At 33.9% G+C, this 27948-nt stretch overlaps 4 protein-coding genes across 7 annotated transcripts; 1 reads left to right on the top strand and 3 right to left on the bottom strand.

Moving 5' to 3' along the window:
• Positions 1-368: 368 nt before the first annotated feature.
• On the bottom strand, positions 369-4291 carry LOC106759852 (GEM-like protein 1). Of its 2 annotated transcripts, none has more exons than XM_014643206.2 (4): positions 3835-4291; positions 3659-3751; positions 2699-2970; positions 369-756 (listed from the first exon to the last, which is right to left on the bottom strand). In XM_014643206.2, exons 1-4 carry the CDS (start codon positions 4127-4129, stop codon positions 583-585), a joined length of 834 nt encoding a protein of 277 aa, XP_014498692.1. In that variant the 5' UTR covers positions 4130-4291; the 3' UTR covers positions 369-582. The 2 variants fall into 2 exon arrangements, with proteins under 2 accessions (XP_014498692.1, XP_014498691.1); XM_014643205.2 differs by having other exon boundaries at positions 3659-3760; positions 3835-4289.
• A 1361-nt stretch (positions 4292-5652) lies between these two features.
• LOC106762423 (pyridoxine/pyridoxamine 5'-phosphate oxidase 1, chloroplastic) lies at positions 5653-11920 on the bottom strand. The gene is made up of 14 exons (XM_014646328.2): positions 11667-11920; positions 11405-11575; positions 11272-11310; positions 10856-11023; positions 10657-10762; positions 10121-10287; positions 9736-9978; positions 9477-9565; positions 9287-9337; positions 9107-9197; positions 7538-7642; positions 7378-7448; positions 7070-7162; positions 5653-5890 (listed from the first exon to the last, which is right to left on the bottom strand). Exons 1-14 carry the CDS (start codon positions 11805-11807, stop codon positions 5824-5826), a joined length of 1602 nt encoding a protein of 533 aa, XP_014501814.1. The 5' UTR covers positions 11808-11920; the 3' UTR covers positions 5653-5823.
• Positions 11921-13086: 1166 nt separating this feature from the next.
• Positions 13087-21384, bottom strand: LOC106762415 (probable ubiquitin-like-specific protease 2B). Of its 3 annotated transcripts, XM_014646317.2 has the most exons (16): positions 21175-21384; positions 20223-20527; positions 20062-20137; positions 19917-19963; positions 19417-19614; positions 19251-19326; positions 18948-19056; positions 18755-18811; positions 17765-17896; positions 17302-17502; positions 17162-17217; positions 16996-17089; positions 16139-16232; positions 15224-15343; positions 14269-14652; positions 13087-13990 (listed from the first exon to the last, which is right to left on the bottom strand). In XM_014646317.2, the coding sequence occupies exons 1-16, from the start codon at positions 21287-21289 to the stop codon at positions 13310-13312; spliced, it is 2745 nt and encodes a 914-aa protein (XP_014501803.1). In that variant the 5' UTR covers positions 21290-21384; the 3' UTR covers positions 13087-13309. The 3 variants fall into 3 exon arrangements, with proteins under 3 accessions (XP_014501803.1, XP_014501801.1, XP_014501802.1); XM_014646315.2 differs by having other exon boundaries at positions 16996-17217; XM_014646316.2 differs by having other exon boundaries at positions 16996-17217; positions 20223-20519; positions 21175-21381.
• Positions 21385-22403: 1019 nt separating this feature from the next.
• Positions 22404-27443, top strand: LOC106762745 (V-type proton ATPase subunit E-like). The gene is made up of 6 exons (XM_014646795.2): positions 22404-22603; positions 22673-22773; positions 23555-23735; positions 24746-24942; positions 25213-25312; positions 27088-27443. Exons 1-6 carry the CDS (start codon positions 22502-22504, stop codon positions 27121-27123), a joined length of 717 nt encoding a protein of 238 aa, XP_014502281.1. The 5' UTR covers positions 22404-22501; the 3' UTR covers positions 27124-27443.
• The last annotated feature ends 505 nt before the right edge of the window (positions 27444-27948 follow it).

Below are 27948 nucleotides of genomic sequence, written 5' to 3'. Positions count from 1 at the left end.
TGTTACCTCATCAGTGTAAGTCCTTGTCTTTTCATTTATTTTCTTATCATACCTTTTCTAGCTTGTTATGTTTGGGACTGTCTCTTCATTATTGAGAACATGTAAACCAACGATATTATGATGTCTTTCTCAACTTATCAATATCGTACTGGAAGACCCACATGATAAAAAAGAGTATTAGAAAAAATATTCTGCCACGTCACTTCTTTTAGAATCATTTACCTTGCAACAGTAACAGACATGTACGACCATGATTCAATTGTCCTCAATAGTAGCTTTCTAAAGCTTTGTAAGAATAAAGCGTTCCTAAAGTAGAGATTAGTCAAGTAGTTAAATCGCCAAAATATACAGAAAAATTAAAGAGATAATTAATAAAATAAAATGTAAATCCACCAACTATATATCCATTCAACTTACAACAAATGAATTAACTTTCATTTTCAGAGAACAGGTAAAAAATATATAATGCACACTACATGAGTTTCAATCTATAACAGCTCCACAAACTTAAAATGTTTCATAATTTATGAATACAAACCTCATCTTTGGTATAAATGATTCATGGTGTTTTTCAATCCTGTGTCAATGAGGCTGCAATGCTCCTTGAATATTTTTAACAGCGCTGTCATAATGCACAAACCCCATAAACCAAAATTCATGGTTGTCAACAGAGATAATCTGAATATATTTTTCAGACGAGTTGGTTCTGCTTGTTGAAGCGTTCACTGCTCTCAGTTGATGCAATGGAATGACCACCTAATGCATGGGAGTAAAAGCGTGTGATTAATAAAAATATAATACATTCGTGACATGTTTGTATATATGAATACATTAATGACAATGTGTCTCTATATACGTAAGTCTGTATGTATGAATACATTCATGACAATTTAAGTAAACAAGTGTGTTAACAATTTCCTGAGAATCTTCTACGATTATTAGAAAATAGATGAAAGGAGTACTGTTACTGGAAATGGTCCTGGAAAAACGATCGTTTTTTTAATTTATTATTAAAGTTATTTTAAGTTTGGGGAACTTATTTGTTTTCATGGAGGAAAATCAAATTTATGATTAATTGTTTTGATTAGATGTTGTGAAATTATTAATTGATGTTTCATTTAGATTTGGATTCTTAATTTTTCTTGAGTAAAGTATTGCATATTTGGGGGTGTGGACGGACTTAATACATTCCAAACGGGAGAAGTGGAAAAATGATGTTATTCTATAATTTTGCAATGTCAAATGCTTGCAAGGTTCTTCTCTCATGTTTAATCTTCCGTTTACCATTCCTTTAATTGTGCTTTTACAAAATATTATTCACTTGCAGGACTTGTTCTTACAAAAAATGTTACGCAATTTTCTAATATTAAAATTATAAATTATTAGTTGCAAATGAATATAAATATATAAATTCATATGTGGAACATTTTCCTTAGATCTTCTAAGAATATCAGCAACTAGAAGAAAATTACATTATTTAATCTAAAAAGTGGACTAAATTAAGGGAGGGACAAGTAATCTTAAGAGTTTTATCCAAAAGATATTAAAACATTGAAAATGATTTGGTGTTGTTTAGTATGTTTAATATCCCCTACAAAATATCAATTTATGTGGATGAGTGCTGAAAACGTTGGACATGTTAATGTCAAGTCTTCAATTCTTTATTAGTAGAGTCTCATATTTTGTTAAAATGCCATAGCCAATAAGTTCCTAGGAAATACCTTCGGCAATAAATATTAAAATAGTTTCAAACACAATTGTTATACTTGCTAATTTGTAATTGGCCTGGACCTAAAAGGGTGCCACATATCCTCAATCATCATTCCATAATAAAATAACACGGATCATGATGACCATAATCTAAAAGATGAAATAAATTATATGGCCACCTAACAAAAGATGGGCTCATGATGAAATAACATGTGATCGTGATGACCGTAATCTCAATGGTGGAAAAGCTTCTAAAAGATGAAATAGATTAGAAGTATTCTTGATCATCATTCAACATCTAATCTAATACTACCTTTCTCTACTATGAAAAAGTAATTAACACATGCCACAATAACTCTTAAATATACTACTCGATTCTGCATAACTAGCACACAGTTTAAAGCCAATCAAATTGCACCCCGACAAACAGACTACAGAGCACAAAGCAACCGAACACCATCATCATCGTTGCCAACAGTTCAAATTAAAATTACATTGCCAAACTATATAATAATAATAGATAATCAAGGGTGGCTCAAGGATTTAGGAGGCCTAAAACAAACTTAAGAATGAGACTTTTCTTTAGTTTTTTTTTTTTCTTAGAGGCCTCAAGCATTTAGTACTAAAAGAAATTTGAGGCCTTTTATTCTTAGAGGTCTAAAGAAACCTTTTTTTCTTGAAGACCTAAAGCAAGGGTTTACCAGTTTAGGCATTGAGCCGGCCATGTAGCTAATCACAATCTGAAGAAAATACTCACTCAGCGTTACCAGTGGTTTAAAAAATATAGCAAACCTCATTTCTTTGATTACAATCAGATTTCAAGAAATGGAATGTAAAAGTATGAGTGTAAATAAACAAGCAAAACTGTCAACAAATCATAAACAATGAAGCCATTCACAGATTAACATCATCAAATCAAACGGAAATGCATATGCATATCATAATTTCTATTGTAGATCAATAAGAAGCAAGGAGGTTCCAGCAATACCTTATAATAGCTCCATTGAGTCTGGTCACCCATTTGGTAAGAAAGTGGGTTATCACTACAAAACGCCAGCTTCGCTGTTGACAAATACAAGACTCCCATCACAGGTCCAGCTGAAGTAGACAAGTAGCATGCATACGTTTTCAGAAGCTGCTCCTCTGGAACTGTCTCAAAAGTTTGCCTAAAGATCTTCTCATACCCTCCTTCCGCAAGAACTTTAGTTCCCTGAGCAATCCTCCCCACAGCTGCATCCGCAAAACTTGGACCCGTTTTCACTGTTCCACACAAAATTAAATAATAATAATGATATTAACAAGAGTCACGTTTACCAATATCCTTAGGCATTGAAGAAGAAATTAAAAGGAATTTGTTTCTTTAGATATCACAGAGCAACTGCATTAGAAATCACGGAGAAACACATTATTTCCCATCCCAAAAGAAAAGTTCTCCTTTTTAACAGTTTCGGGTAAGTTTTCTTTTCCCTCCCGTTCAGCTGCTTTACGAAACAATAATTCGTTTGTTAACTAAGTTGCAGCTAAAATCTTTTAAATAACTTATTTTCATGAATCTGAAAATGAATGATTATTTTTCGTTAGTTTTTTTTCAACTTCATATACACACACATACATAAAATCCCTTATGTGCAAGCTGGTTTGTTATTGTATCATAACGAAAGCAATTAAATCACCTTTCAGTCAGTTTATCTAAACAAAACAGATTTTGATCGTAAGAATAATAAATTATAACCCTTAATTAGCATTTTCCTAAAAAAAAATAAAAACTGTTGGGAATCACAGTCAACTAGAGATATGAGCAAATGGTAGTCCAAGCCTCGGAACATTACAAACAGATTCTAAAGAATTAAAACGGGCCTAAACTACTTTCCAATAATAGCAATAATACAAAAAATAATAACGAAAAGAAAAGACGGGTTTTAAGAAATGACAGGAAATGAATACATACAGTGCTGCCACATGTTACCGGCGAGATCCTCCGCCTTTTTGGTGGCCTCGGCGGCTTTCTTGCCCCATTTGCCGAGAACGTCTTTCACGGAATCTAAAGTGGCTGCGAAAATAATATAAGCTGTTTTGTGTAAAGGAAAATCAGATAAAGGAGAAGAAAAGTGACGAGTTGGTTACTCTTGGTAGAGGAAGCGGCAACGGGAGCAGGAGTGACATAGGGATTGGAGTCTTTGGGCATGGTAGTGGCAGCATCGCCGGAGATTGGGGCACGAGATTCAGTATTGAGGGGTGCTTCTTGCTGTTGAAGAGGAGGTGGCACGACGTCGTCTGGGTCCAGTTTAGGGTATGGAGCATAATCGGCGGTGTGAGGCTGAGATGCAGATTGGGACTCTTCGTGTTTTGTTTCGACGGTTTGGGTTTCGTGAGGTTTGGTGGCGGAGGCTTGGGTTTGGGTGGGGGCGTCGGCACTCATGTTGTTGGTTCAGGTTCGGTTTGGTTGAGGATCGGAGTATCGGTGAAGAGAGGCGATCGATCGCAGTGGAGAGTGGAGGAGGAAGAGTACACGTGTGGGATTTCAATTTCAAAAGTCAAATTCTGCCAAAATCGTCAAACTGGTTTAAAAAGATTCAATTCATGTTTTCTATGCTCTTTCTGGATCTGCCCGTGTTTTTTTACGGTGTTTGTCTGGGCATTTACGTCATTTACACTCTAATAATACTATGGAGTTCTTTGCTTGAAAACACTGTGGTTTGCAAAAACAAAAAGCCCGTAAAAAGCATGCTTCTACTGTTTCAGCCCATTACTCATCTTTCAACCGTAGTATTTCAAGTTATATTTTGCTTCCTGCACCATATAATTCCTATTTACAGCTCTTTAATTTTTAAAATGATATTTTAATGATCACTTCTATAGTACATATTTTAAAATAAACTAGTTGAAACATATTTCTGGAAGAGTTTCCAAAATATTTTTTTTGTTCATTTGATCCTTCAGTTTTTAAAAATCATTTAATTTGTTCCTCACTGTAATGGAATTATGACATATTTCTGAAATAGTTTATGTAAATAGAGGAGGTGACAGCAAAAATATTCTTAACATTTGAAAAACTTGAATGTTATTTCGACGATCACAAACTCAAATCTCTCCACTCATTTCCACTGAACCTCAATGACGAAAAGATTTTCACAATAAATCTGAATACCTCAAGAATTCTTCACGTCTATATTGAAGAACTCTTCATGTATATGTTAAAGAATTCTTCACGTTTATGTTGACATAACCCTGTCACATATTCAATCCTAGTCACTCTTTCATTAATGATTTTGACGTCATTACTAATTAGGATCAAATTGAATAATTTTAAAAAACTGAAGGACTAAAAGTATAAAAACAAAAACTAGGAGTCTTATTGAATTTTCAAAACAAATTAGAGGACAAAAAAAAATAAGGGTGAAGTTGAAGAGAGGACATATGAACTTTTCTTATTTTATTGTAAATTTAGGAGGGATAAATTAACAATATTACAATTTATCGGGTGGAGTAAGAAAAAAAAAAAGATGTTGGAAAAACTGACCTAAAATTATAATGAGATTCCATTATTTTTTATAAGAAAAAAAAAGGGGGGGGGGGGGAATGCAAAGGTTTTTAAGAAAGGGTATAAATGTAGTGGAAAATTAGGATTAAAAAGAATATCGAATAAGGAGAATATTTTTTTTCTTTAAGAATAACAAAAGTGAATAAGCAGAGTTTATTATTCAAAACATATTTTTGGTAAACACGTTAAGATTAAGAACAAAATTGTTTGTGAAAAATGAGACGTTAGACTGGATGAATTAATAGAGATAATGTTTTAGGTACTAATATTGGTAAGTTAAAGCACCCAATCTTACCAACCTCACTGTAATAACTTTATTTGAAAAATATTGGAATCGCAAGCTATTAACAATTTCCAATGGAACTGCTATTGTTCGGTATATTTTTTACTTGGAATGTATGCCTGCGGTCAAGTCTACTTAGAATGTCATATAAAAAAGTACAAGTATATGAACAAATAGATAAAGCACAATTGAACATGACGAAAGAAAAAAGAGGCTGACATTTAAATACAACTTTATTTCCTTTGTTTTTCACAAGTTGAGATATTTAACAGAAAAAAATTAAAAATTATCAGGGAGCCAACCGCTCAATCTTCCACAGCCGCTGTCCATTGATCTCATGGGGAGTATATTGCAACCTGTGAATAAAACATGCACACAATCTCAGGAAAATATAGTGGAAATTTACTTCACTGTATATGAAAATGTGCTCTGGCACAGAATGATGGTCTAGGACATCGTACTCCTTTAACTAGGGTTTCAAACAAATCTTTTAAGGAAAGGAAGTGTGTGAAATGTTTCTGATAGGTGTCAGTGTTAGATATCTTTTAGTGAGTGAGAGACAGGGAGTTGGGCTGGGATATTTAGAAGAAATCAGGCATCTCTCTCATGAACAAGAAGAGTAGAGATTGAAAGGTAACTAGTCACTTATGGGGAACATCAGACATAGGACCTCGGTGGAATTCTTTTCAGAAATCATGATGGTAAAAAGTAAATGTTTAGGGGCACTAGATATCTTTAGCATCAATCAGTAATTGTTAGTGAGGGAGTTAGTTTAATTGGGACAATAAGAAAAATAATGCACCTTGACTAAGGATAGGCAGGGTTTCAGAGGGAGAGGTAACTAGTTTTATTTCTGAGAGAATTGGGGCGACAGGTCTGGGAATGGAAGGCGCGTACCCTTAAAGTTTTCCAATGCTTTATCTTTGTAATAGGATATCCATATTTCTTCCTAATAAAATACCAGCTTCCTGTGGACGGTTTATTTATACACCAAACGTAACCAAACACCAGGCTCAGATAACCATATTCTATACCAGAATAAAATAATTCAAAATTGAACAACGTCCCTAAATAAAAAATAATTCCAAATAACTGCTCATCAAGGACAAGTATATCCAAATTTTATGCAATGTCAAGATAAGGTTCGACATTTAAGCTATTTTAGGATGATTGATGAGGGGATGCAGCAAAAGCTTGTAAAGGTTGATTTTCAATACAATCCTCAAACTTATTTAAGTAACTCAATTTTTTCTTGTGGGGATAGAATCAATAACTCTTTAAAGTAAAAATGCCATATAGTGTTGTAGATGTAGCAGATTACTTTATACCGTTATCGTAACCAAGCAGGCAGACTAGGATATAGATAAACTCAAATTGATAGGCATAGGACTCGGATCTTGAACCTAAGCCGCGGCTTGAAAACCCAATACACGTTACTAAAAAACTATTATGTACATACTGTTTGGCTTAATCCATTCATAGAATAAAAGCAACTTAAAAACAAGAAAACCTATCACAAACGAGGATGCAACCACCTGTCGTGCAAGCGAGATTTCTGTCCTTGCCAAAACTCAAAAAGTTGTGGTGTGAGTCTATATCCTCCCCAGTTAGGTCTAGGGATCATACTTCTGCAAGTAGAAAATATGAGGATTATTTACATCTTCCCTAGAGTTAACAAATGGGAGAAAAGTGTAATCCTGGCCAAATGAGATGGTTAGCTACTCAGGTTTCCAAGTACGAGCAATGAGAATCCATGGGGTTATTAGACCATCTCGAGAGAGTAACATATTTTATCATAATTTACAAATAACATTGAGTCAAAAGTAGTTGTTTAATAACTTACCCATCGGCGTATTTTTGTTCCAGTTCTTTGTACTCCTGATAAAGAACATGCCTACCAGGTACTACAGTACTCTAATGATCCAAGAAATTGAAATTATAAGTTAATATATCATATAATTTCTATATATAACAATTAAATTTAAAGTGAGGCAGAACTAGACCTGCTTGCTAACTATTGCTCCAATCTGACTTCCTCTAGGACGGCTATGGAAATATTCTTCCGATTCCTCATCAGAGACTTTCTGAACAGGCCCTTCTACCCGTACCTAGGAAAAGAAATAAACAAAAAAGTAATGGATAACAATAAACATGAATTACGGAGGAAATAAATTATGAAAACCGTACACAATTTCAGAAGCCTAAATAAGAAAGGAAAAAAAAAATCATTTTCCTAAGATACAGATAAACAATTGATTACAGCTGGTCCAACTAAAAGGACCTGCGAAAACAGAATTAGTCAATCACAATTGGCAGTTGCTTCAGATTTTCCAAACTGGGATACGGGTGTAGTTTTTTTGACTGCATTAACTGCATCTTTTGAGTTAGCTAGCTGCTCATTCCCTTAAGGGTTGAAGGCAACAAGAACACTAGGTGAGGTGTGCCCGGTAATACCTCTACCTAATACTACATAGGCCAGTCTTTTCTTTGCTTGATCTCATTGTTGCGAATCTCAAAATAAGGTTCTCATTCTGCATATTCTCATGAGTGGTTTGCTTCTGATCCCAGAAAAGAAGATGTGGCATCTCGGTAAAGAGAGCCCTTGAGTGACATGAGTTAGGTGACAGAAAGCTTGATAAAGAGAAAAATCTAGCCTCATGAGAGTTAGATCCCTTTGAGTGAGTGTATCCAACACTCCTAAAATATCATGAATATCCAATAGTTGAGGCATGCCTCCAACATGCAGTGACAGTTTGCACTATCAAAATGTATATATCAAGTTAAATTGACACGCTAACCATTGTTCTTCACCAATGTAAACCAAGTCAGCAAATGGAAAAGAACACAACAACAGCAAATTAAATTTGTCTAGCCGAAATATTACTGATGTTCATCTTGTATCATATGTGCAGGTTCCCTAATATAAGATCATTTCAAGAAACAAAATGGTTTAAAAAAGGTATTCGACTAAGAATGTAGGTAGGCAACTGCAGGAAGTTTTGGTGGTATTAATATCAAACTTAATGCAACAAATATAGATAAATAAACAGACTGGATTAAAGTCAATATGGATTATTATTTTGCTAGATAAAAGAGAGAAAACAACAATGATAAAGGAAACAGACTTCACATGTTCAAGTTTTATCATGACTAAAATTTCTAGCTGTCTGCTTTGACTTTAACATGGAAAATCAGCTTTTCTCTACCAAGGCTTAAGAAAATTAAAACCACATCGATGGATCACCAAACAGATCAATCCCAGCTGAATCTTACCAACACTAATCAACTCAAGCCTCCAAAAGTTGAAGCCATACCGATAGTAGATATTCTAATCCCCTATGTTATACCACCTGAGGTTTTAGTCATCCAAATCCTAAACAGTCACTTAGGTGTTATATTGTAACTACCAATTATCATACTGATCCTCCTTATCCCTCCAAATAAAAGTACATTATGGCATGATGCCCCGTGTTTCCAAGAAGGCGAGATTGGATTAAAAATAAACTTCATCAATTCCATGAATAATAAGTCAATCTGGAGATGTGGCTGGCCAGAATGTAAGCAATACTCACCGAACGGTTTAAACCATCCCAGTAAAAAAGCAGAGATGCTCGAGGATTTTCAGACAATTCACGTGCCTTTCGACTTTCATAGTTTGTGTACCTGTGCAAATCAATTGCAGTAGCTGAACACAATTAAGCATTTTCTCAAATATATCAGGTCTAAAATAAAAATAACAGATCATTACTGACCAAACAAATCCGTCTTTATCCAACCCTTTTAGCAATACCATTCGTGATGAGCTGAAGGCAGATCAAGAAGAGTAATTTGCAACTTTTAGTTCAGATATTACACATTATTCAGAAGTATGGAAAAGTAATTAATTTTACAAGACCCACTTATATTCAGGCAAAAATCATTTTAACATTAAGAAAATCTTACGGTTTTCCATCCTTCCCTACAGTTGACAAGGCCATGGCATTTGGTTCCTTCAAACCAGCAGCCATTGCATCATCGAACCATTTGCGAAACTGCAGATAAAAAAAAATAATATTGTAAAATGGAAATCATTTGTAGTCATTAAAATCTCAGAATTGGAAACTGAAAGAGATCATGGTAAAGTACTAAATTCCTTGACAACCACAAAAAGGGTAAAAGAAGGACAACTCTGCAACAAAGTATTGTTTCACATGAAAGTTACCTGATTAATTGGGTCAGCCTCCACCTGCTCTTCAAGAAATTCTGGTGAGATGTAATTCTCTCTTAGAGCTGAGATATCAATTTGTGGAGGCTTTCCAATTCGAACACACATGGATGTTCCAGGATAAGGTGGAAGCACAAGCTTATACTTTTCTGCAATAGCTGGTGGGACAAATCTACCTCCTAGAAAGTGGTGAGGACCACCAAACTTCTTTGCGCCTAATTTTGGGGCTGTCAAAGAAACCTACAGAAAAAATAAACACAACGGAGGAATGGTATCTCGATAGAAACACAGTTTGTGTTGAAATAAATATCTGATGATATTATATCTAAATTTCAACATTTAAAGAAATAAATAATGAGACAATAATATCCCTGAAACATACCAACATATCAGGCTTAATGCCTGTACCATCAACATCTCCCTCTTCAACATGCCAACCAGAGGGAATATCTACAGAGACTATAAATGGTCTTTTTTTATCAATTTGATCATTATCATGCAAAGAGACAAGTCTCTGGATCAAATAATCAAAAGGAGGTCTGGGAGAACCTGAAGAAACAGAAAACAACAAAGTATAGCCATATAAAATTAAAATGGAATTATTTGTTGATGATCCATACAGTAGTTCAGAATTGAGAGCCAATGTGATGGGATGTGAAAGACTTTGAAAATAAAAGAAAGAGTTATTTAATTTAACTGAGTGCTGCTGCAGATTATAATTGTAGCAATGATATTGATTCTAACAGTAAGCATCAAAATAACAAGGGGGAAAACATGAAAACAAAAAGACAACTAATGATTAGCGGCAGGAAAACAGTGATAACAGTATGTTGTTCGGTCCCTGGTTTGCAAAACATAGGTGAGAAACATATAGATGCTCTAGATGTGCAAATAAATCCCAAAAAGAAAAATACCTACCATGAAATGAGAATCCAAACATCGCATCCACAAGAATGTCAAAGTCATTTGAAAGATCTGACGGTAGTTCTTCCACTGACAAGAAAGGGATAGACAGTGCTTCAAGCTACGGCAACAACAATTCATGAGACTTGAAGTAACTCATTAGACAAAAAAAAAAGTGTGGAGTTCTAAACTGTCAAGATGAGTTCCATCCAACCTGAGTAACTAATCCAGAATAGAGAGGCTTGGGGGTACGCTTTGGGTAACACACAAAGGGCTTATAACCAAAGTGATGCAGGTGGCGAGCAGCCACCAGACCGTCACCACCATTGTTACCAGGGCCACATATAGTAAGAATCCGACCATGCTCAGTGGGTTTGTAAACCTGTGAGATAAAATTAATTAAAGAACAATCTCACCAACATTAACATACAGACCAAAAACTAAAAAATAATAAAATCACAGAGAAAGAACAAATTTTAGCAAAAGGATGTTTCCTCTATCAAAACTCATTCTAGTCATCTAATGCAACAAAACACCAATAAGAACACTTCACTGTGTAGCAGAAATCAAATTTACAATTATCATAATCCTCCGTGTAAAATTGAGATGATTTACACAAAAAACAAGTACCTCAGAAATGGAAGCAGCGACGCTCAAACCAGCCAATTCCTAAAAATTAGAAACAAAAGGCGTTAACTAACTTAACCAACTCCATTAACACACGAAAATGAAAAGAAAAAAAAAGAGAGAAAGAAAGAAAGACCATGAGCTGGTCCACGCTGAAGCCGAGAGGACCCATGAGCGTCTCATCGATCTCAGCGGCTTCTCGCTGTGTGAGGTAAGTGACGGAATCAGCGTTGAAATTGGCCATTAGTGCAGAAGAAGAACCCTTGAATTTAGCGGAAAAGGGGCGAATTGAAGGTCGGAGAATAGCCTGAAAGAAAAGACGAAACAGAAAGGCGAAAATTTCAGAGAAAAACATGGAGAGAGTTAATGAGAGAAGAGGAGGGAATTGATTTTCTTACCGAGAAAAACTGAAAGAGGGAGTTTCTGTTATTGTGTAGAGAAGAAGGGAAGGGGTTATGGGTTTGAGTGAGTGAATGGGTAAGGCATAGACATGTCATGCTTCTTCTGATGATTCTTCCTCTGGAAACCAATAAAGGCATTGATTTGGCAGTTCCTTCCGTTTCTGCATCTCCCCACTGTTGCTCACTAAACTCACTCACACTGGTGATAAAGGTTAAACTATGCACATAAAATCAAATCATAATCTCTCTAGCTCTACCTGGTGTGCAGTGGTGGTGGTGGTCATTATTCGGTCAGTTTTTAATTTTAACTATTTTTTGAAACTGATATTTTCTACTCATTTTCTTATTAATTATATTTTAATAAACAATAAATTTTATCAACTTTAAAAAAAATACCTAAATAAGTAATAACTATCTGATAAAATATTATAAGCATTTTATGATATTATAGAAGTTAATAGGTAAATTAATTCTATAACTGTTTTCTGTGTATCTATTTTTTTTATAACTTTTATATAAATTTTATTAATATTTTTATTTTAGTAATTATTTTTTCTTTAGTATATAGTTTATAACAATTAATAATGTTGATTCTTTAAAATTTATTGTGTACACATTTTTTACGTTATTTATACATGATCAACATTATTTAAAAATACGATAAGGGTTAAAAAGTTATACTATAATAGATAAAAGTTAAAAACTTGTTTGTCAACAATTTGTTTTGTACTTAATTGTCTTGTTTTGTTTCATAATCTTTTCATTTGATTCAAGTGTTTTGTTATTTCATGCTTCCATCAATGAAGTAGAAAAATTAAACAATTTCTTTAAAGCATAATGAAATACTAGCATGTATTGTAGCAGATTTTATGAAAAGCTTTTTTTCTTTTCATCTATTTTTAAGTTCACGATTTTTATTTATTAAAGAATTTAAATTATCTCTTTCATGGAGTAACATTCAAGATTGATTAATTTGAAAAAGATGAGAATAAATTTAGTCAAGCCTTTTTTATGTTAAATAATTACCAACAGGGTTTGAACATTACTTATTTAAATGTTTTTATTAAACATCTTTGATTAGAATACATTTTTCTAGAATAATCATATCAATTTTAAGATTTTTTCAACAAAATTGCACTTGTGGGTCTAATATTTTATTATCTAATTGTAATAAATTAAAATTAAATGTTTATTTTAATTTAATTGTCGTATTAGATTTTTTCCTGTATTGTTACTTTAGTATGATTAGTAGTTGAATTGAAATATAAACAAGGATCAACATGTTCCAAGCAATAATTTTGAACCCATATTTGTTATTTTTCAAGTTACATCCACCTTGAACATTGGTAATTAGCTTTTTATTGGTTTCCACTTCACTATTTGTAAGAAAACATGTTAACCCTGTTGAAAAACAAAATCAAAAGGAACAATAGTAAAATTAAGTATGAAAAAAAAAAATCCTGCTGATTGCAGGTTGAATTGTATCTAAAGTCCGCAGGTAATTTCCAATTTTGGCCGCAGAATTAACTAACTACTACAACCCAGCAACGACACTATTTTAGTATTCACATTGGTAAAGTACAACCTAGAAACAATCCAAAAGTAGTGTAAGGAAGCCATATCTATCTATATCTAGTTATCTACAAATCGGAATTTGTCACAGTGCCCTCACCATTACATTCAACAGGCATAAGCCGCCGCCTCTTTGGAGCTTGTTCCTCACACATATCAGGTGCCACGCCATCAATAGTCTCACCATCATCTACTGCATCAGAAATTTGTTGCAATGGAATTGTGGGAGTGTCCTCATCAACTGCCGCCTGTGAAACTTGTTGCAATGTTATCGTGGGAGTTTCATCATAATCTGGGACATGAGAAACTTGTTGCAATGGTATTGTCAGAGTTTCTTGACCAGCAGAGTGGAGATCTCCATTGTTATCATCACACTTCATAATTGAGTCTCCAGAATTTCCTACAATAGTGGTGGAAATATCTCTGACATGCTCAGTATTTACCATTGCCGAAAAAGTTTTCTCCCCTTGTTCAGCTTCATTAGATGACCTGGGCTCATTCACAGAAGGGCAGTTTTCTGTGACCCTTACGTCTTCTGAATCATCTAAGGCGCCATTTGATGAATGTAGAGATGACTCAACCACATCATGGTTCGCTTGAAGAGAGATTTGTGGTCTATGACATGTATCATCTCCACACTCCCTGGGAAGATATGACAAAGAACATGTTTGAGGAATGATTCCAGCCACTTGCTGGAAGTTGGAATCTGTAGGCAGGTACATAAACTGTTCCCCGAGATCAGTGTCTTCCTATTATAATACAACAACAAAAAAGAGGGGTGAAAGGTTAGTTTTACAACATAAACGTAAAAGAATGTAATGGGATCCAAAATAAATATCTTGCCAGCATAAAAAATGTACTCATCACTGAACCGCTACATTTGGGAACTATGCTCCAGAAAGTGATAGGTCGAAAGTTGATTTTTCATTGTATAATGTACAGCACACAGCATAAATTATTTGACAAAAACAGGCTTCTGTGTGGCTCAAATATATTCAAGAAAGAAAATGCAGACACAAGTAGGTACCTCCATCGAGTATATTGAACCATTGAAACGCTGGTCAAAAGATTGGCATTGTCCCAACATAGCTCCTGCAGTAGCTCCTGGCTCAAAAAGCTCTTTAAGAACCAAGCCTGAACTGTTAAAAGATTGATGATCCAAAGATGACGAACCAGACAATAGAGTGATTTCTATTCCCTGCCCCACATGCGAAGTTGTTGACTCCTTATTGACTTCAGCGTGACCAATCCCAATTCTGTTATCATTATTTGCTAAGCACTCATTGTCTGCACTACAGTCAGACGAAGAGATTTCGTGTGAACCAAGGTTTTCCACAAGTTCAAAGATTAACTTCTGGATCAGTGTTCGCTTGAGATAAGCCTCAGCAGGCAGAAACCAGTCTACATTGAGCTGGAAATAACTAGTTATATTAGGTCAAACTCATATAAGAATCCATACGAATCCGTTACTAAGTTGCCAGTTACCTTTAAAATGTTAAAAATAGAAAGCATTAGGCCAACTAGGCAAGGGACTACAAAAATTGGGAGATGTCGTACTTAAATAGGCACGATCACCAACTAAAACAAAAAGGGTGACATCACACCCATTTAATACATTCTTCATCGTACTATCATTGAGTAGAATTTTGTGAGACCCAGGTAATAGGACATTGACTTCACTCAATTAGTGCGTTGGAGAGAATGCTAAAATGTTGTTAGCTGGAACTACTTGGATGAAAAGATAAAGGAAATTGAGGACGTTGCAACAAATGAATTACGGGTAAATTAGTTTCAATTTATAGATATTGAACCACTCGAGTAATTAAGTCAACCAGCATTTATTAGCAAAAACAACTATTCGTAAATTGATAACCAATCTAATAGACAATTGATTTTAGAATGGAAACTTTTGCCAATGATTTCATTTGTTCAAACAAAAAGTGTGAAATACACCAGAACTACAAGAATAAGTAGATACTTACGAAGTTGGAAAACTTGGTTAGTTTGATAGGATTGAAATTAAGAGGTGCTTCAGTAAGGAACAGCTCTAGGTAGTGAAGCAGAAATAGGCCACAATCATACGAGTTTTCTTGCTGCGGCAACTGTCATGGAGTGAGAGCATTCAATCATAACAATAAAAGAAAAATCAAGCAGAAAAGGCAAGAAGTGACCAGTCTTGAGCAAAAATAGGCCAACTAGCATGGAGTTATAGCATTCAATTATCACATTAAAAAATCATTTCAGAGAATAAAGCCAAGTAATCCATGTTCCTTGAATAACCCACCTAATAATGAGACATTTAAAGAAAGATACAAATACAAAAGGTATGCATTTGTTTGTAAAAAAAAATGGGGAAAAATGAAATTATCAAGTGATGGGACTTTCCTCTTCAAATGTATGTAACACAAGGTTTGCATAAAAACCCAGTAAACCCCAAATTAATCTACAAGACTAAAAGAGTAGGGCACTTTAGTCTGAGATTTTTCAAAACTCTCAATTCTAAAATGCTTAACTTTGCGAAACATCAATGGAGAACAAAGTAGAAAACGATTAAAATGAGTATTGCTTTTGCAAAACCATGGATTAACAGCTTTTAAAATCTCAAGAGCTAAAATGTCCCACCCATTCAATCTTAGGTTAATTTTTGGGTCTAGTGAAAACAACTCTTAACATACAATGGATTGAAACAATTATATGTATATTATATATGAATAATTAAGCCAGTGAAACCAACCAGTAAGAGATTTTTCATGATAAAACAGCCAGTTTCCAAAACAATGTAGTATCTACTTCTCAGCAAATAATAAAACAGAAATTTGTTTCATTTAACTTCAATGGGTCTCTAAAAGAAAAATGATTGCCCTGGTGAAAATTGTCAAAATGTTAAAAGGCATTACCGCAAGTGGAAGAAAACGCATGTTGAAGAATCTTGATGAAAGGTCTTCTTCCAAGGTATCCTTGTGTCTCTCTTTCCATTCTTCCCACAAATAACTGAAAATATCAGATGAGAAAAGAACAAATACAACTACCTTGAGTTAAATTTTTTAAACAACAATACATATATAAGGAATCTGCACAGTTGCAATGGAAATAAACATGCATAACAGTATAAATAATTGATATTAATGTCAAAATTGAAAAAGGAAACAGAAAATGCCAATACAAATAAGCAGCATCCATAAGGACATTAATTTTGGGTCTTATTTGTATTTTGAGTTAAGTCCTAACCTAAGCCTAAATTCTAAGAGTTTCAATAACACAAATTTTATCTGCAAGAATCACTTACAGTTTGATAAATAAAAATGCATGATCAACTGAGCTCTATTATTCAGATTTATGTGTAACGCTGTGCCAAAAGTTGAGTACAACACAGACATCGTTTAAGTGAATTATAATCAGTTTTTGTTCTAAAGCCTGAAAAGCTCCCACAAATTATAATTTACAAATCTTGGTTATAATGAAAGTAAAGCAAAATTTCAAGACTAATAATATATTTAAAGCAAGCACACTAACCACCAGGAGATTCATTAACAATTGCTTTATAAAATCACAATTTAAATAATTGGCCAAATCAATAATTGCAAACTTCAGCTGCAGGGGCATAGTCTAGAAAGGTCTCAAACATGAAGCCAAAGACAACTTGCACTTTCATACATAACAATGAATTCAGTTTCAATAAAATTTCTGCATACATTTTTTGGGACAGGAAAGAGATTAAGAGGGGAACAAAAGAAAGTGAGAAGCTTTAGTCTACCTTTGCACCAAGTTTTTCAGACCACTATGACTTCCTTTTATAGAATCCATATGCAATATACTGGGTACCTTAAGTGAATTGTGCATCTCCTTGTCTGAAATACATAGAATAAAATAAATCTCTGAAAACAGAGTATCACAAGAAAGAATATAAACTGAGATCTCACCATTAAAATTAACCACTTCGCCAGGATGGCATATGACTATTAAACTCCAGTGAAGACTATCATCACATGAAAAGAAAATTCTGATCAGCACTTGATTACAAATAGAAAGTCAGGGAACCAAAACTTCGATAAAGTCTTACTTGAAGTTCACAGGAATGAAGATGTAATCCTTTGCAAATAAATTTACTTTTCTTGTCCATTTACGAACACGTAGAAAGGCTGCTTTTCCATCAGAAGCACTGGATGGATTTTTGTCCATATCAGCCAGCTTTCTAAAGAAAAAACTATTAAAAAAATGAAATCTAGGCTTTTCCTCCTCCGGTATTTGATTCTTAAGATACCTGCCAAAATTGAGATTTGCAAATTGTCAACTCCTTAAAGAATCAAAAATATAAATTTAAACCCTGCAATTTTAATAGGCCTTTAACATAAGTATACAAAAAAAGAAAAAAAAAAAGAAGATAGAGGAAGCTCCACGGTTAAAACAGGTAGAACAAGATAAAAATGTTATTGAACAATGTTAGAAATAATGAATAAATAATTTTTATCAAAAAATGCAACAAAACAATGATATGTATACAAATCGAGAAAGGGAAAACTTACTGGATGTAAAAATCGATAATTGTATCATTAATGAATGTGTCTGGTTGCAGGAGATCCACATCTCTCTTGCTTAGGGAAACAGCATCTGGATCCCCTTTTGGATAGATAACATCATCAAAATTCTCCTCAAAACTGTTTCAGATCATAAATTCTCATAGTTAAACATGCTATAAAAAGTTACACTCCCCTTCCAAAACACACACAATATGAAAACAAGAAAGTTATAGTATATGGCAGTAGGCTCTAATGGTTTCATACAAGATATCATGATCTTTTATACCCAGTCTAATAGAAAGATTAAAAAAGTTTAAAAAAAATCAGTAGATTTATGAAAACTTGATTTCCTCAACATAACAGAACTTATGTAGTTTCTACTTAAATCTATGGAAAATGTAACCATAACAGAACTTGATTATTAATAAATGATATCTTTGACGCTGGTTAGAATAATTACATCTATGTATTATTATTAAATCTAAGTATAGGGAGTAGAGTGTTGGAAATGACTATAAGTTGAACCTACAGTCGTACCTAGTTCTGCACCTAGGTATCTAATGCAGTCCCTTAATCTTCCATGGGTTCTTGTATAAGTTTTTCAATATAAATAGAAGATTATGAGAGATGTCCTTCAAGCCCTCTAAACATATATTTTCACCTGTTTTGAATCTAAAGTAAACTGTCTGTTGGAAGAATGAATTGCAAAAATTACACCCCAGACCATGGCCATAAAGCCTCTAACACCAAGCCATGAACCATCTATCCCAAAAGCTACAGCATCCTAAGTCAAACATATTAGATACACACATTAAACCATACAGAATAAAGGGAAAAGAAAATAAAAAGACAACATATACCATGCAATAAAAAGGAAATAGAATACCATATAATGCACTAAACATGAAAATGTTTTTAAAGTAAAAGATATGGACTACAGCATCAATACATAAAGGTAAACTTGTCTGAAAGGAAAAGAAAATTAATTATTCTTACTTTGGGAAGTAGCATCTTGATGCATGTGAATCAGTTTCATTGCCTTCTACATCCGCACTACAAATATCAAACATGAATATAATACTTCACTAAAATGACACAAATTGGCATTCAGAACACCAAATCTTCCAAATAAATTTTACCATGACAATGAAATCATACATCACTGCTTTATAAATAATTTATGACTTACTGAAGTGCAATGTTCCAAGAAGCCAAGTATTTTGCATTAAGAGATGTTATTTGCCTATGTCTCAGGGACCAATTGTAATCAACAAGCGCAAATATCAATTCCTCAATGCCTAGCACATGTACAAAAATGCACATACAGTAAGTAACAGGTAAGTTACCATCTGCAAAACAATCTACAAACTCCTAATACCAGAATTTACGCACATAATTTTATAGCTACAGTTTAAATAAAAATAATAAGTTATGTCAAATATGCAACGAAGAATATCATTCCCCATTAATCAACCATAGCAGTTGCACTCACCTGAAGCATTGCTTACATGATTTGACTGGCTTGCATTACTTGATATTACTCTAAGCTTAATAATGACAGTTCCACTCTGAAGAAAAGGCATAACAGGAGAATTATAATAGAACTTATACACAACACACACAGAGTGTAATGAAAGCAATTGAACTACAAAACTCACACTTTGAAACAACTGACAATTAATGTCAATGAGATCATCCAGTGCCCATTCCAGATCAAAGGCTTCTTGCTTTATGCAAGCAGTTGAAACATTGATCTTGACACAAAAGGGTGAAAAGGTTAAGGTTGGCCCCGGATAATAATTATCTTGGTATATGACATAATCGGGATGAAGAACGACTTCTGTATTTGTGTCATCCTGAAAATACATCAAAGAAAATAATAGTGAACAACACGAAATAAAAATTAAAACATAAATTAAAAGAGATATTACAACAGCTTATATTCTCAGGTAAAAAAGGTATATTTGATGAAGCACCGGCAGCAGGGGAAAGACAAACCAATAAAAATAATATGTATCAATGATGAAAAAGTAAAAAGAACAGAAGTAAACAAACAACTAAATAAATACCAAATCTAAAGAAAATAAAAGGTGAAAAAACATTGCATGTCATGTCAATGTCATTAGCACAAAATGGTTGTTACTGAAATAAACTTTACCATGTCAGAATTGTCCGTGCCATTCAATCCAAAACCATTTAATGAAACTGAAATAATGAATACTTAGTGAGAAAAACTGCAATATAATTTTCAAATTGAAAGTGTTAGAATTATAAGGACTCCATGATTATAAAATATACAACACCATTCTCTGGAATATCAGAATCAGGACTTGTTGGAGCACTCTCATCAGCTTCTGAATTGACATCAATTGACTCATTCTGTAAAAGAATTGAATATAGATATAAGTCTCACAATTAAATCAATTCCTTAGGCTATAATCTGACAAAGTGGAAGTTACAGTACACTGTATGAAGTCCCTGAAGGCTCAATGTGGCTTGTTTCAGGTGAAGATACTTCGCCACATGTATCCATTTTCCCTAGCTTGTTATAGTTATCAACATCTTTAAGATGATCATTTTCATGACTAATCAAATTTAATTGTTTGTCGGCTTCCAACACAGATTTCTTCTCTTCACTATCATACATATCTTCCAATGTATCAGGAGAAGGGTCAGAACCACCCTTTTCCAAATTAAAAATAGCACCAGCTACGCCAACACAAGGTATACTGGCAACATTCTTTATGCCAACCTTGCTCACCTGGGAATCTGTCAATATATCATTGGCTATATATAATCAATTTAATTGAAAACCAGCTTTGAGATGAATGGAAACAACACAAGAAGTCATGACAGGCATATTTCCTTAACATTTATATTTCCTTAACGAGTCCCCTGGTAAGCATTAGTATGTCTTTAACCCTTTTTCATTAAATGATAATAATTATAGATAGTCATTCTTCATTATCCTCCATCTATTAAAGAACACAAAGTTCAATTTCCCTGCACGAATTCGGCAACCATGACACGCCCTAAGTTCATCCGCATACTACAATCAAAACTATAATGTCTCTATACTCAACACACTCCAACTTATATCAAAAAAGATATCCAACAATCATGATACCATAGTTTTAAAATTATTGATAACCTCAAAGTCCACAGACAAACAAATAAACGTTAAGAGGAAAACATCTACTGTAGGTTTCATCCCTCTCCTTCAGTTCCTTCAATTTGACTCTCTAGGAAGCATACACTATACCTTAAAATCAAAACCATTAAACACAATGGCGACACCTACCGAGTTAACGCTTTGGAATTAACATTTTAAAGGAAAACGTGGATTATAGATGAACAATTTCCATTGAAGATGACGTTTGTTTTGGCGAATCAGAATTTTAGGGGAATCGTCTTACCGTGAGGATCATGGTGGGATAGGGATTGGTGGTGGAGGTCTTTGTCTGAGGCTGCAGCATCATCCTCTTCATTGAAATCAAAGACTTGCAGATCTCTGCGAGGAGACTTACTCATGGTGTCCAATAAGGGTTTTTGAGGGAGCTGGTTGAGAGCGCGAAATTGATCCAAGCTGTAATGGCACTCTCGCAATTGGGGGTATCTGCGTTGAAGAGTGACCTAAATAGTGGTGCAATCTGCCAATTAAAATGTGACAGCTGTCTCTATCTCTAATTAATTGATACATAAAATTTTCGTATGTTGATAAAAATATCTATTAAACTGATATAAATTTCAATTTTAAGCAAAAAATCCTTAATTGTAATTTTTGAAATAAATGTATAACTTTTATAATTACTTTAAAAATCATTTCACTAGTAATTTTCAATTGATTGAAAAATTAAACAACTTTTAAATTACAATGGCACAAAAAAAAAATAATAGAATTTGAAACCAAACAATTTCTTTTCAAAATCTGATTTACAATATCTTATACTAAAAAGAGATAACAATAATATTGTATTTTAAATCCTCACAAGCTATCAAAATACCTAAAATGATAAATAATGTTATATTTCAATATCCCTTAATAAAAGATTAATTGTGGGATTTAAAAAAAAAAAAGCTACATGGAAGAATCTATCCAAAAAATATTGCATTTAGTACAATGTGTATTTAAAGATGTTCTAAAATGTCTATAAATCTAGTAAGTCATATTTTTTTCTCTTAATTTTTAGTACAATATTTGATAAAATATTTATAAATTTATTTAATTGTAGTTTTTTTAACTAATTTATTGATGTAAATAATGTAAATATTTGTTATTAAATATTTAGCGTCAGATAGTTTAAAACAACAATTTTAATAAAAGAAATTAATTTATTAATAAAAAAAATTTTAAGTTATATTCAATACTTTAGAAGTTTGAAAGTGATTTTAATTTATAAAAATATTACTTTTATAATGAGACAAAATTCATAACTTTAAAAATAATGGACACTATTAAAATTTAATATTGAAATTAATTGGGACAAGATAAAACATTAACCCTTTAATATTTCTCTGACAAAATTTTCTTTTCAATTTTGTACAGATATTATCTGTATTTTGTAATGAAGTTTCCTTGTAAAATAAATAAAGAAATAAATTTTGCACGCGTAAATCAGACTGTGTATGTTAAGATGTTAAATATTAGATGTGATCAAATAAGAGGTATGCTGGAGTGAGTTGTTGCAGTGGGGCAAGAGATCAAGTTCCATCTTAGAGAAAGTTTGCAGTGACTCTCCGAAAATGAACGACGCAGATGTCTCTAAGCAAATCCAGCAGATGGTGCGGTTCATCCGCCAGGAAGCAGAGGAAAAAGCTAACGAGATCTCTGTCTCCGCGGAAGAGGTATCTCTTCATTTCGCCGTGTTTTCTTCTCTTTCGTTCTCAAACCGAATCTTAATTTTCCTTCTGCAGGAATTCAATATCGAGAAGCTGCAGTTGGTTGAAGCCGAAAAGAAGAAGATCAGGCAAGAGTACGAACGAAAAGAGCGTCAAGTCGAAATTCGGAAGAAGATGTAACTTCCTATATACCTTTCTCTTTGTCTCTTCGACTTCAAAGTTCATTTGGTTTTGTCGTTAGATGTCTCTAAATTTGGAGGCTAATAAGTCTTACTCGTATAGATCTTGATCCGACGCTAATGCGGCAATGTCTATTGAGTATGATTACTGGTCTATTGAGTATGATTACTGGTTCCGCCGATGCTTGAATCCTTATGGAACCGGATGTAGTGCAGTTATTTTATTTTATTTTTTTATGTTATCACTCCTTCTGTGTATTTATAATTGAACTTCTGTGATTGTGGTTCTGTGTGTTTTAAGTACTAGAATATGGTCTCTGTCCCATAGTTATACTTTTTAAATTTCTGAATTATGACGGATCTGTATTTCTGCATTGACGAATACATGCAATTCATATCAACTATGAAATAGTCTACCAACTCCTTGTTGTATTGTCATAATTTTAAGTAAAATCTATAGTTAATGACAGCTCCAAACTTTTGCATTTGGAAAAAATGGCCAGAGGTTTAACCTGTTCTCTTTTATATTTACTTTGTTTGGGTTTGGTTACTTTGGTTTGGTGTTCAGTTTCTTTCAATCTGTTGACATCTGTGGCAAAGTGCTCAAACTCAAGGATATTTTCAAAGTTTGATGAAGGAGATTGAGAGTTTAGTTTCAGAGATGTATTTTATTTCATCGTCTGAAATACAGGGCTATGTTGTGCTTCAATGTGGCAAAGAACAGTGCTACCTGAGATAGTTTGTGTTTTGATGCACAACCAATTGATTGTGTTTGCAGTGAGTACTCGATGCAGCTGAATGCCTCTCGAATTAAAGTTCTTCAAGCTCAAGATGATGTGATCAGTTCCATGAAAGAAGCTGCTTCCAAGGAACTTTTGAGTGTGAGTCATCATCATCATTTGACTTTGACTCATCATGATCATGAGTACAGAAACCTTTTGAAAGATCTCATTGTTCAGGTAAGTTAAACTTTGAATATGGTAAACCTACTTATGATTTGATAATTTGAATTTGCTGTTTTGCCAAGTATCAATGTCAGATTGTTGTTTCCTATTTTCTATAAAACCCTTACACATACAAATTGTTTTAATGTTGTTTATTTATTGTGTCTATAACCAGTATTTTCATTGAAAATTCCTATTACCTAGAGACATTTTTTTTTATAACATTGGCGATTGTTTTGTGATAGCAAGTGCTTGGGTAGTTGTCAATTATTCCTACCGTTTTTAATGTTATTTATTTAATGTGTCCTACTTTTGTATTATTTGAGAAGATGGGCCCAACATTGTATATATAACTAGTATTTTCATTGCAACTTGCTATTACCCATATACACCATTGTATCAACATGTTGATCGTTTTGTGATAGGAACTTTGGTATTGTGGGTTGCGGTGGAGTATTTAACTATTTGGTTCTCCCCTTGTGATAGCTACTTTTATAGAGTGGGTTTCCAAGTGATTGGGTACTACCAATTATTATTGGAGCAGGATGTTTGCATCATGAAAAGGGCTACGTACGGTTCTGACTAACAGGAAAATTTAGTGAAGTATCACCAAATGAAGTGCCGTGGAATGAAAGTTGCCAAGAAGTTGCCCCTTATGGGTGGTGCTATGATTAGAACTTGAGTATTGTGGGATGTTTAAGTCCCATATCAAGTGGTATAGGATCCTCCGTGGGGTATTTGAGTGATTGGTTCCCTTCCCTTATAAGTTAACTTTTGAGGATGAGTTCACTGCGTGCTTGGGTACATTTGGATTATAACTATCTCCTGACATGGGAACCAACCTTGGTCTCCATGTTGTATTGAATGGCATGGGATCAATTCCTTGCCCTTCCTCTTTCCTATTCAACATGACCCTTTTAATCCTTTGTAATGATATAGATAGTCTCCTTGACATCTGTTTATAGAGTACCTTCTATGCGTAAGTATATGGACTTGGAGTATAACGTTAGGGCTTTGTGTTACAGTGTTTGCTAAGACTGAAAGAACCTTCTGTCTTATTGAGATGTCGGAAAGAGGACCTACACTTGGTAGAGCATGTGCTGGATTCTGCTGCACAAGAGTATGCTGATAAAGCAAATGTTGAGCCCCCACAGATCATTGTTGACAACCAAGTCTATCTTCCACCTGGACCCAGTCATCACAATGCTCATGATATCTACTGGTAAAGTTCATATTACAAAAAATAAATCTTAACTAATTGTTTGGCCCTGCCAATCAAGGATTTGCTTTCTCACTCTACAATTTACTTTTTCCTCTTGGTTAATTATAATCGAACGTTATCTTCTGAGAAAAGTGCAAATTCAAATCTTATGATCATAGTAATTCCTTCCCACAGCAATAGGATGTTTCCTAAAATCGCATTACCTGTCTTAGCTGCTTTGTTATTTAAATTTCTGTTAAGGCAAACCTGATTATTTTTGTTGATATTCAGCTCTGGTGGGGTGGTTCTGGCTTCTCGTGATGGAAAGATTGTGTGTGAGAATACTCTTGATGCACGACTGGATGTAGTGTTCCGTAAAAAGCTTCCTGAGGTAAAAATTTATGCGTTGTAATTCTTAGTCTGGTTTGTATCCTTAGTTGGATATTTTCTGCTGAATTGATTGTGGACTTTCCATATTATTTCAAAGTAGGAAGGGGGGTTATTTTTTAGATATTTAGACTTTGACATTGAAATAAAAAAAAAAAAAAAAAAAATCCTCAGGAAAATCATATCTGATGGGTTATTAGGACAAGTAATGGAATGTGTCAGTGATTTTCGAGAGAAAATGAGAAACAGAGCTTGTTTAACAGAGAAGAAAACGTATATTAAAGGAGAAAAAAAACTGAACTTTCATTTTTTAATATCAGAAGCATTACAATTTATAAAGCTTAATGAATAACTACCGACTAAAAATATGATCCTTGGAATAATCCATGAATACAAACTGGAATAACAAAGTATCTAAGATTTCCTAACAGACTCTTTACGACTAAGACAGAAACAACAAACAAAAGATTACATAAGCTGAAGGAGGAATTTAGGGAGTAGTTAACTGATGCTCAATGCCAGCTTCCTCATAAACCTGATTTAAGTTTTCTGAGGTAGACTCCTTGCTGTTATCAGATGTCAGAATCTGAATTTGGTTGCCACTTGTGAAATCATCAATAAAGGCAACATAACATCGATTCCCTGCTAATGAAGGAGTTCTCTGAGTTCTAGATATATCTGTGTGGACTAACTGCAGCTTACAAGTGGCTCCTTTGTTGACTTCGGAAAAGGCTTCTGTTTTGCTTCACAAATAGACAAGTGTTTTTAAGTTGGTGTGTAATCATCAAGCTCTTGGAAATCAGCTGCCAGCTTCTTGGGCTTCATTTGCAGCAGCCATTGGTAGTGATAATGCCAGAGCCTCTTTTGTCAAAAATCTGTGATATTTTCCTTGATTGGAAAATCAGCTTGCTCTCCCTCTAATGGATTTATAGCAAAACTTTTCCTTCCATTTTTCCTTTAAAGATATCATGACTAGCTACATCTCTAATCAGGCAAAGATTGTCTTCAAAAGCAACTTTGAAGCCTTTTTCAATCATTTAGCCAACACTCAAAATTTTGTTGACCTTTGGGTATAAAAGCAGCTTGCTATGGCAACAGTCCCATTTCCTTCGACTGAAATATAGTCACCATTGCCTTTCTGAATTTGGTGATGTTGATTGTCTTTAAATCTTTGAAAAGCTCCCTACCAATGGTTATTTGATCAGTGCAACCACTGTCATGAGCCAAATCTTACTCATGGTTTGCAAAACACATGCATAGCCACAGAGTAGAGCCTCCTTGTCTTGATCAACAAACTTGGTTTCTTCCCCTTGTTTTTTATTTTTACTATTGCATATGATTGCTTCATTTCCCATTTGATTGCACTTTCTAATGATTGCATTGAAGTAATAGCCAAATATTATCGACTATTAATTTTGTTCCAGATTCAAAAAGTCGTTGCTTTCCCGGTATATTTCTGTGCCTTTGTATTTTCTAGACTGGTCTGGGAGTTCCTTTTCACTATTTTTTCCTCACACTTCCTTTCTTTTTCCAGACAAAAATATATACTGTAATATTCCATTCATGGCAACTTTCTGTCTAGTATGTTTACTTTAGATATTATTTAGGATGATAAATTTGGTAAGTCATTGGAGTAGTTGTAGTTGTGATAACCAACATTTTTTTTTTATTTTCGATCTCCTTCGGAAAGGGGGAGGGGAATAATTATTTTGAGATGATGAACTGGTTAATCACGTCAAACCACTAGATTCTTATGAAGTTTCTTGCTCTTTGTTACAGATTCGAAAGCAGCTCTTTGGACAAGTTTTTGCTTGAAGATTTCTTCGAATGTATTGTTTCCGTACCCTGGAATGTTTATATCCCGAAGCATAAGCTTATCTTGGATCTGAATAGGTCTGCTGCCGTTGAATTAAAGTTGCTGTCTTTTGAATAACACCATTTTTCTGTAGTTCAGTTGCTCCCATACCGTTTATGATGGGGCATGTGGTGTGCTAGAATTTCTCTCTCTCATTCCTGCTTTTAGCTTATTGGTAAATCATGTAGCAGATATTTATATATTGAACATAAGTACATTATTGTGAACATTGTGACAGAAATAAAGTGTTCTCTTCCATCGCGTCTGGGGCAAGTGGAAACAGTGAAATGTCGGCGCCCACGCATTCAGGTACATTCCTCGTGTTTTGGTGATTTGGGAAACCATGTCATTTGATGGAAAGTAGGCATTAAATCCAATAAAAATATATTTGAAGGGACGAATTGAGGTAAAAAGTGGACTTAAAATAGAAAAAAAAAAAAAAACAAAGCAAAAGCACAATACATGACTAATTATTTCTAGGTTAGTTAGTCGGCCACATTAATCGTGGGTTGCCTTCCCCGATGGATCAGTTATTAGGTTTGGCTATGGATTATGCTACGACTAATCAATAGTTTAAGCAGGCTAATTGAGTATGGATAATGGCTTAAAATCGGACAATTATGGCAACCTACAATTCCTAAAACCTTTCGTGTATAATTTATCCTTTCATTTCCGCAGTTGTCTGCACATCTAACCTTTTTATAGAGTCTCTGTTTTTGCGTGGTTGTTGGTCTATGTGCTCTTACTTCGCTGTCTCTAGGTCCCTTAACATTTTTCAACTTCTT

This window comes from Vigna radiata, chromosome 5 (assembly GCF_000741045.1).
Source record: "Vigna radiata var. radiata cultivar VC1973A chromosome 5, Vradiata_ver6, whole genome shotgun sequence".
Lineage (NCBI taxonomy): Eukaryota > Viridiplantae > Streptophyta > Magnoliopsida > Fabales > Fabaceae > Vigna > Vigna radiata.
This window is presented reverse-complemented; position numbering and strand designations above follow the sequence as displayed.

Bases quoted from the DNA above. Each gene is read 5' to 3' on its own strand.
- LOC106759852 (XM_014643205.2), bottom strand. From the start codon at position 4,129: ATGAGTGCCGACGCCCCCACCCAAACCCAAGCCTCCGCCACCAAACCT. The intron at 3,761-3,834 runs GTAACCAACTCG...TTATTTTCGCAG, and splicing joins TGCCGCTTCCTCTACCAAGA to CCACTTTAGATTCCGTGAAA. The intron at 757-2,698 runs GTATTGCTGGAA...CCCATGCATTAG, and splicing joins CTCAATGGAGCTATTATAAG to GTGGTCATTCCATTGCATCA.
- LOC106762423 (XM_014646328.2), bottom strand. From the start codon at position 11,807: ATGCCTTTATTGGTTTCCAGAGGAAGAATCATCAGAAGAAGCATGACA. The intron at 10,763-10,855 runs GTTGGATGGAAC...TTGTTGCCGTAG, and splicing joins ATTCTGGATTAGTTACTCAG to CTTGAAGCACTGTCTATCCC. The intron at 9,566-9,735 runs GTAACTTTCATG...TTTTATCTGCAG, and splicing joins AGGCTGACCCAATTAATCAG to TTTCGCAAATGGTTCGATGA.
- LOC106762415 (XM_014646315.2), bottom strand. From the start codon at position 21,289: ATGAGTAAGTCTCCTCGCAGAGATCTGCAAGTCTTTGATTTCAATGAA. The intron at 19,327-19,416 runs GTGAGTTTTGTA...CCTTTTCTTCAG, and splicing joins ATTGTCAGTTGTTTCAAAGT to AGTGGAACTGTCATTATTAA. The intron at 17,897-18,754 runs GTAAGAATAATT...GATCTGAAACAG, and splicing joins TCAAGATGCTACTTCCCAAA to TTTTGAGGAGAATTTTGATG.
- LOC106762745 (XM_014646795.2), top strand. From the start codon at position 22,502: ATGAACGACGCAGATGTCTCTAAGCAAATCCAGCAGATGGTGCGGTTC. The intron at 23,736-24,745 runs GTAAGTTAAACT...TTTGTGTTACAG, and splicing joins TGAAAGATCTCATTGTTCAG to TGTTTGCTAAGACTGAAAGA. The intron at 25,313-27,087 runs GTAAAAATTTAT...TCTTTGTTACAG, and splicing joins TCCGTAAAAAGCTTCCTGAG to ATTCGAAAGCAGCTCTTTGG.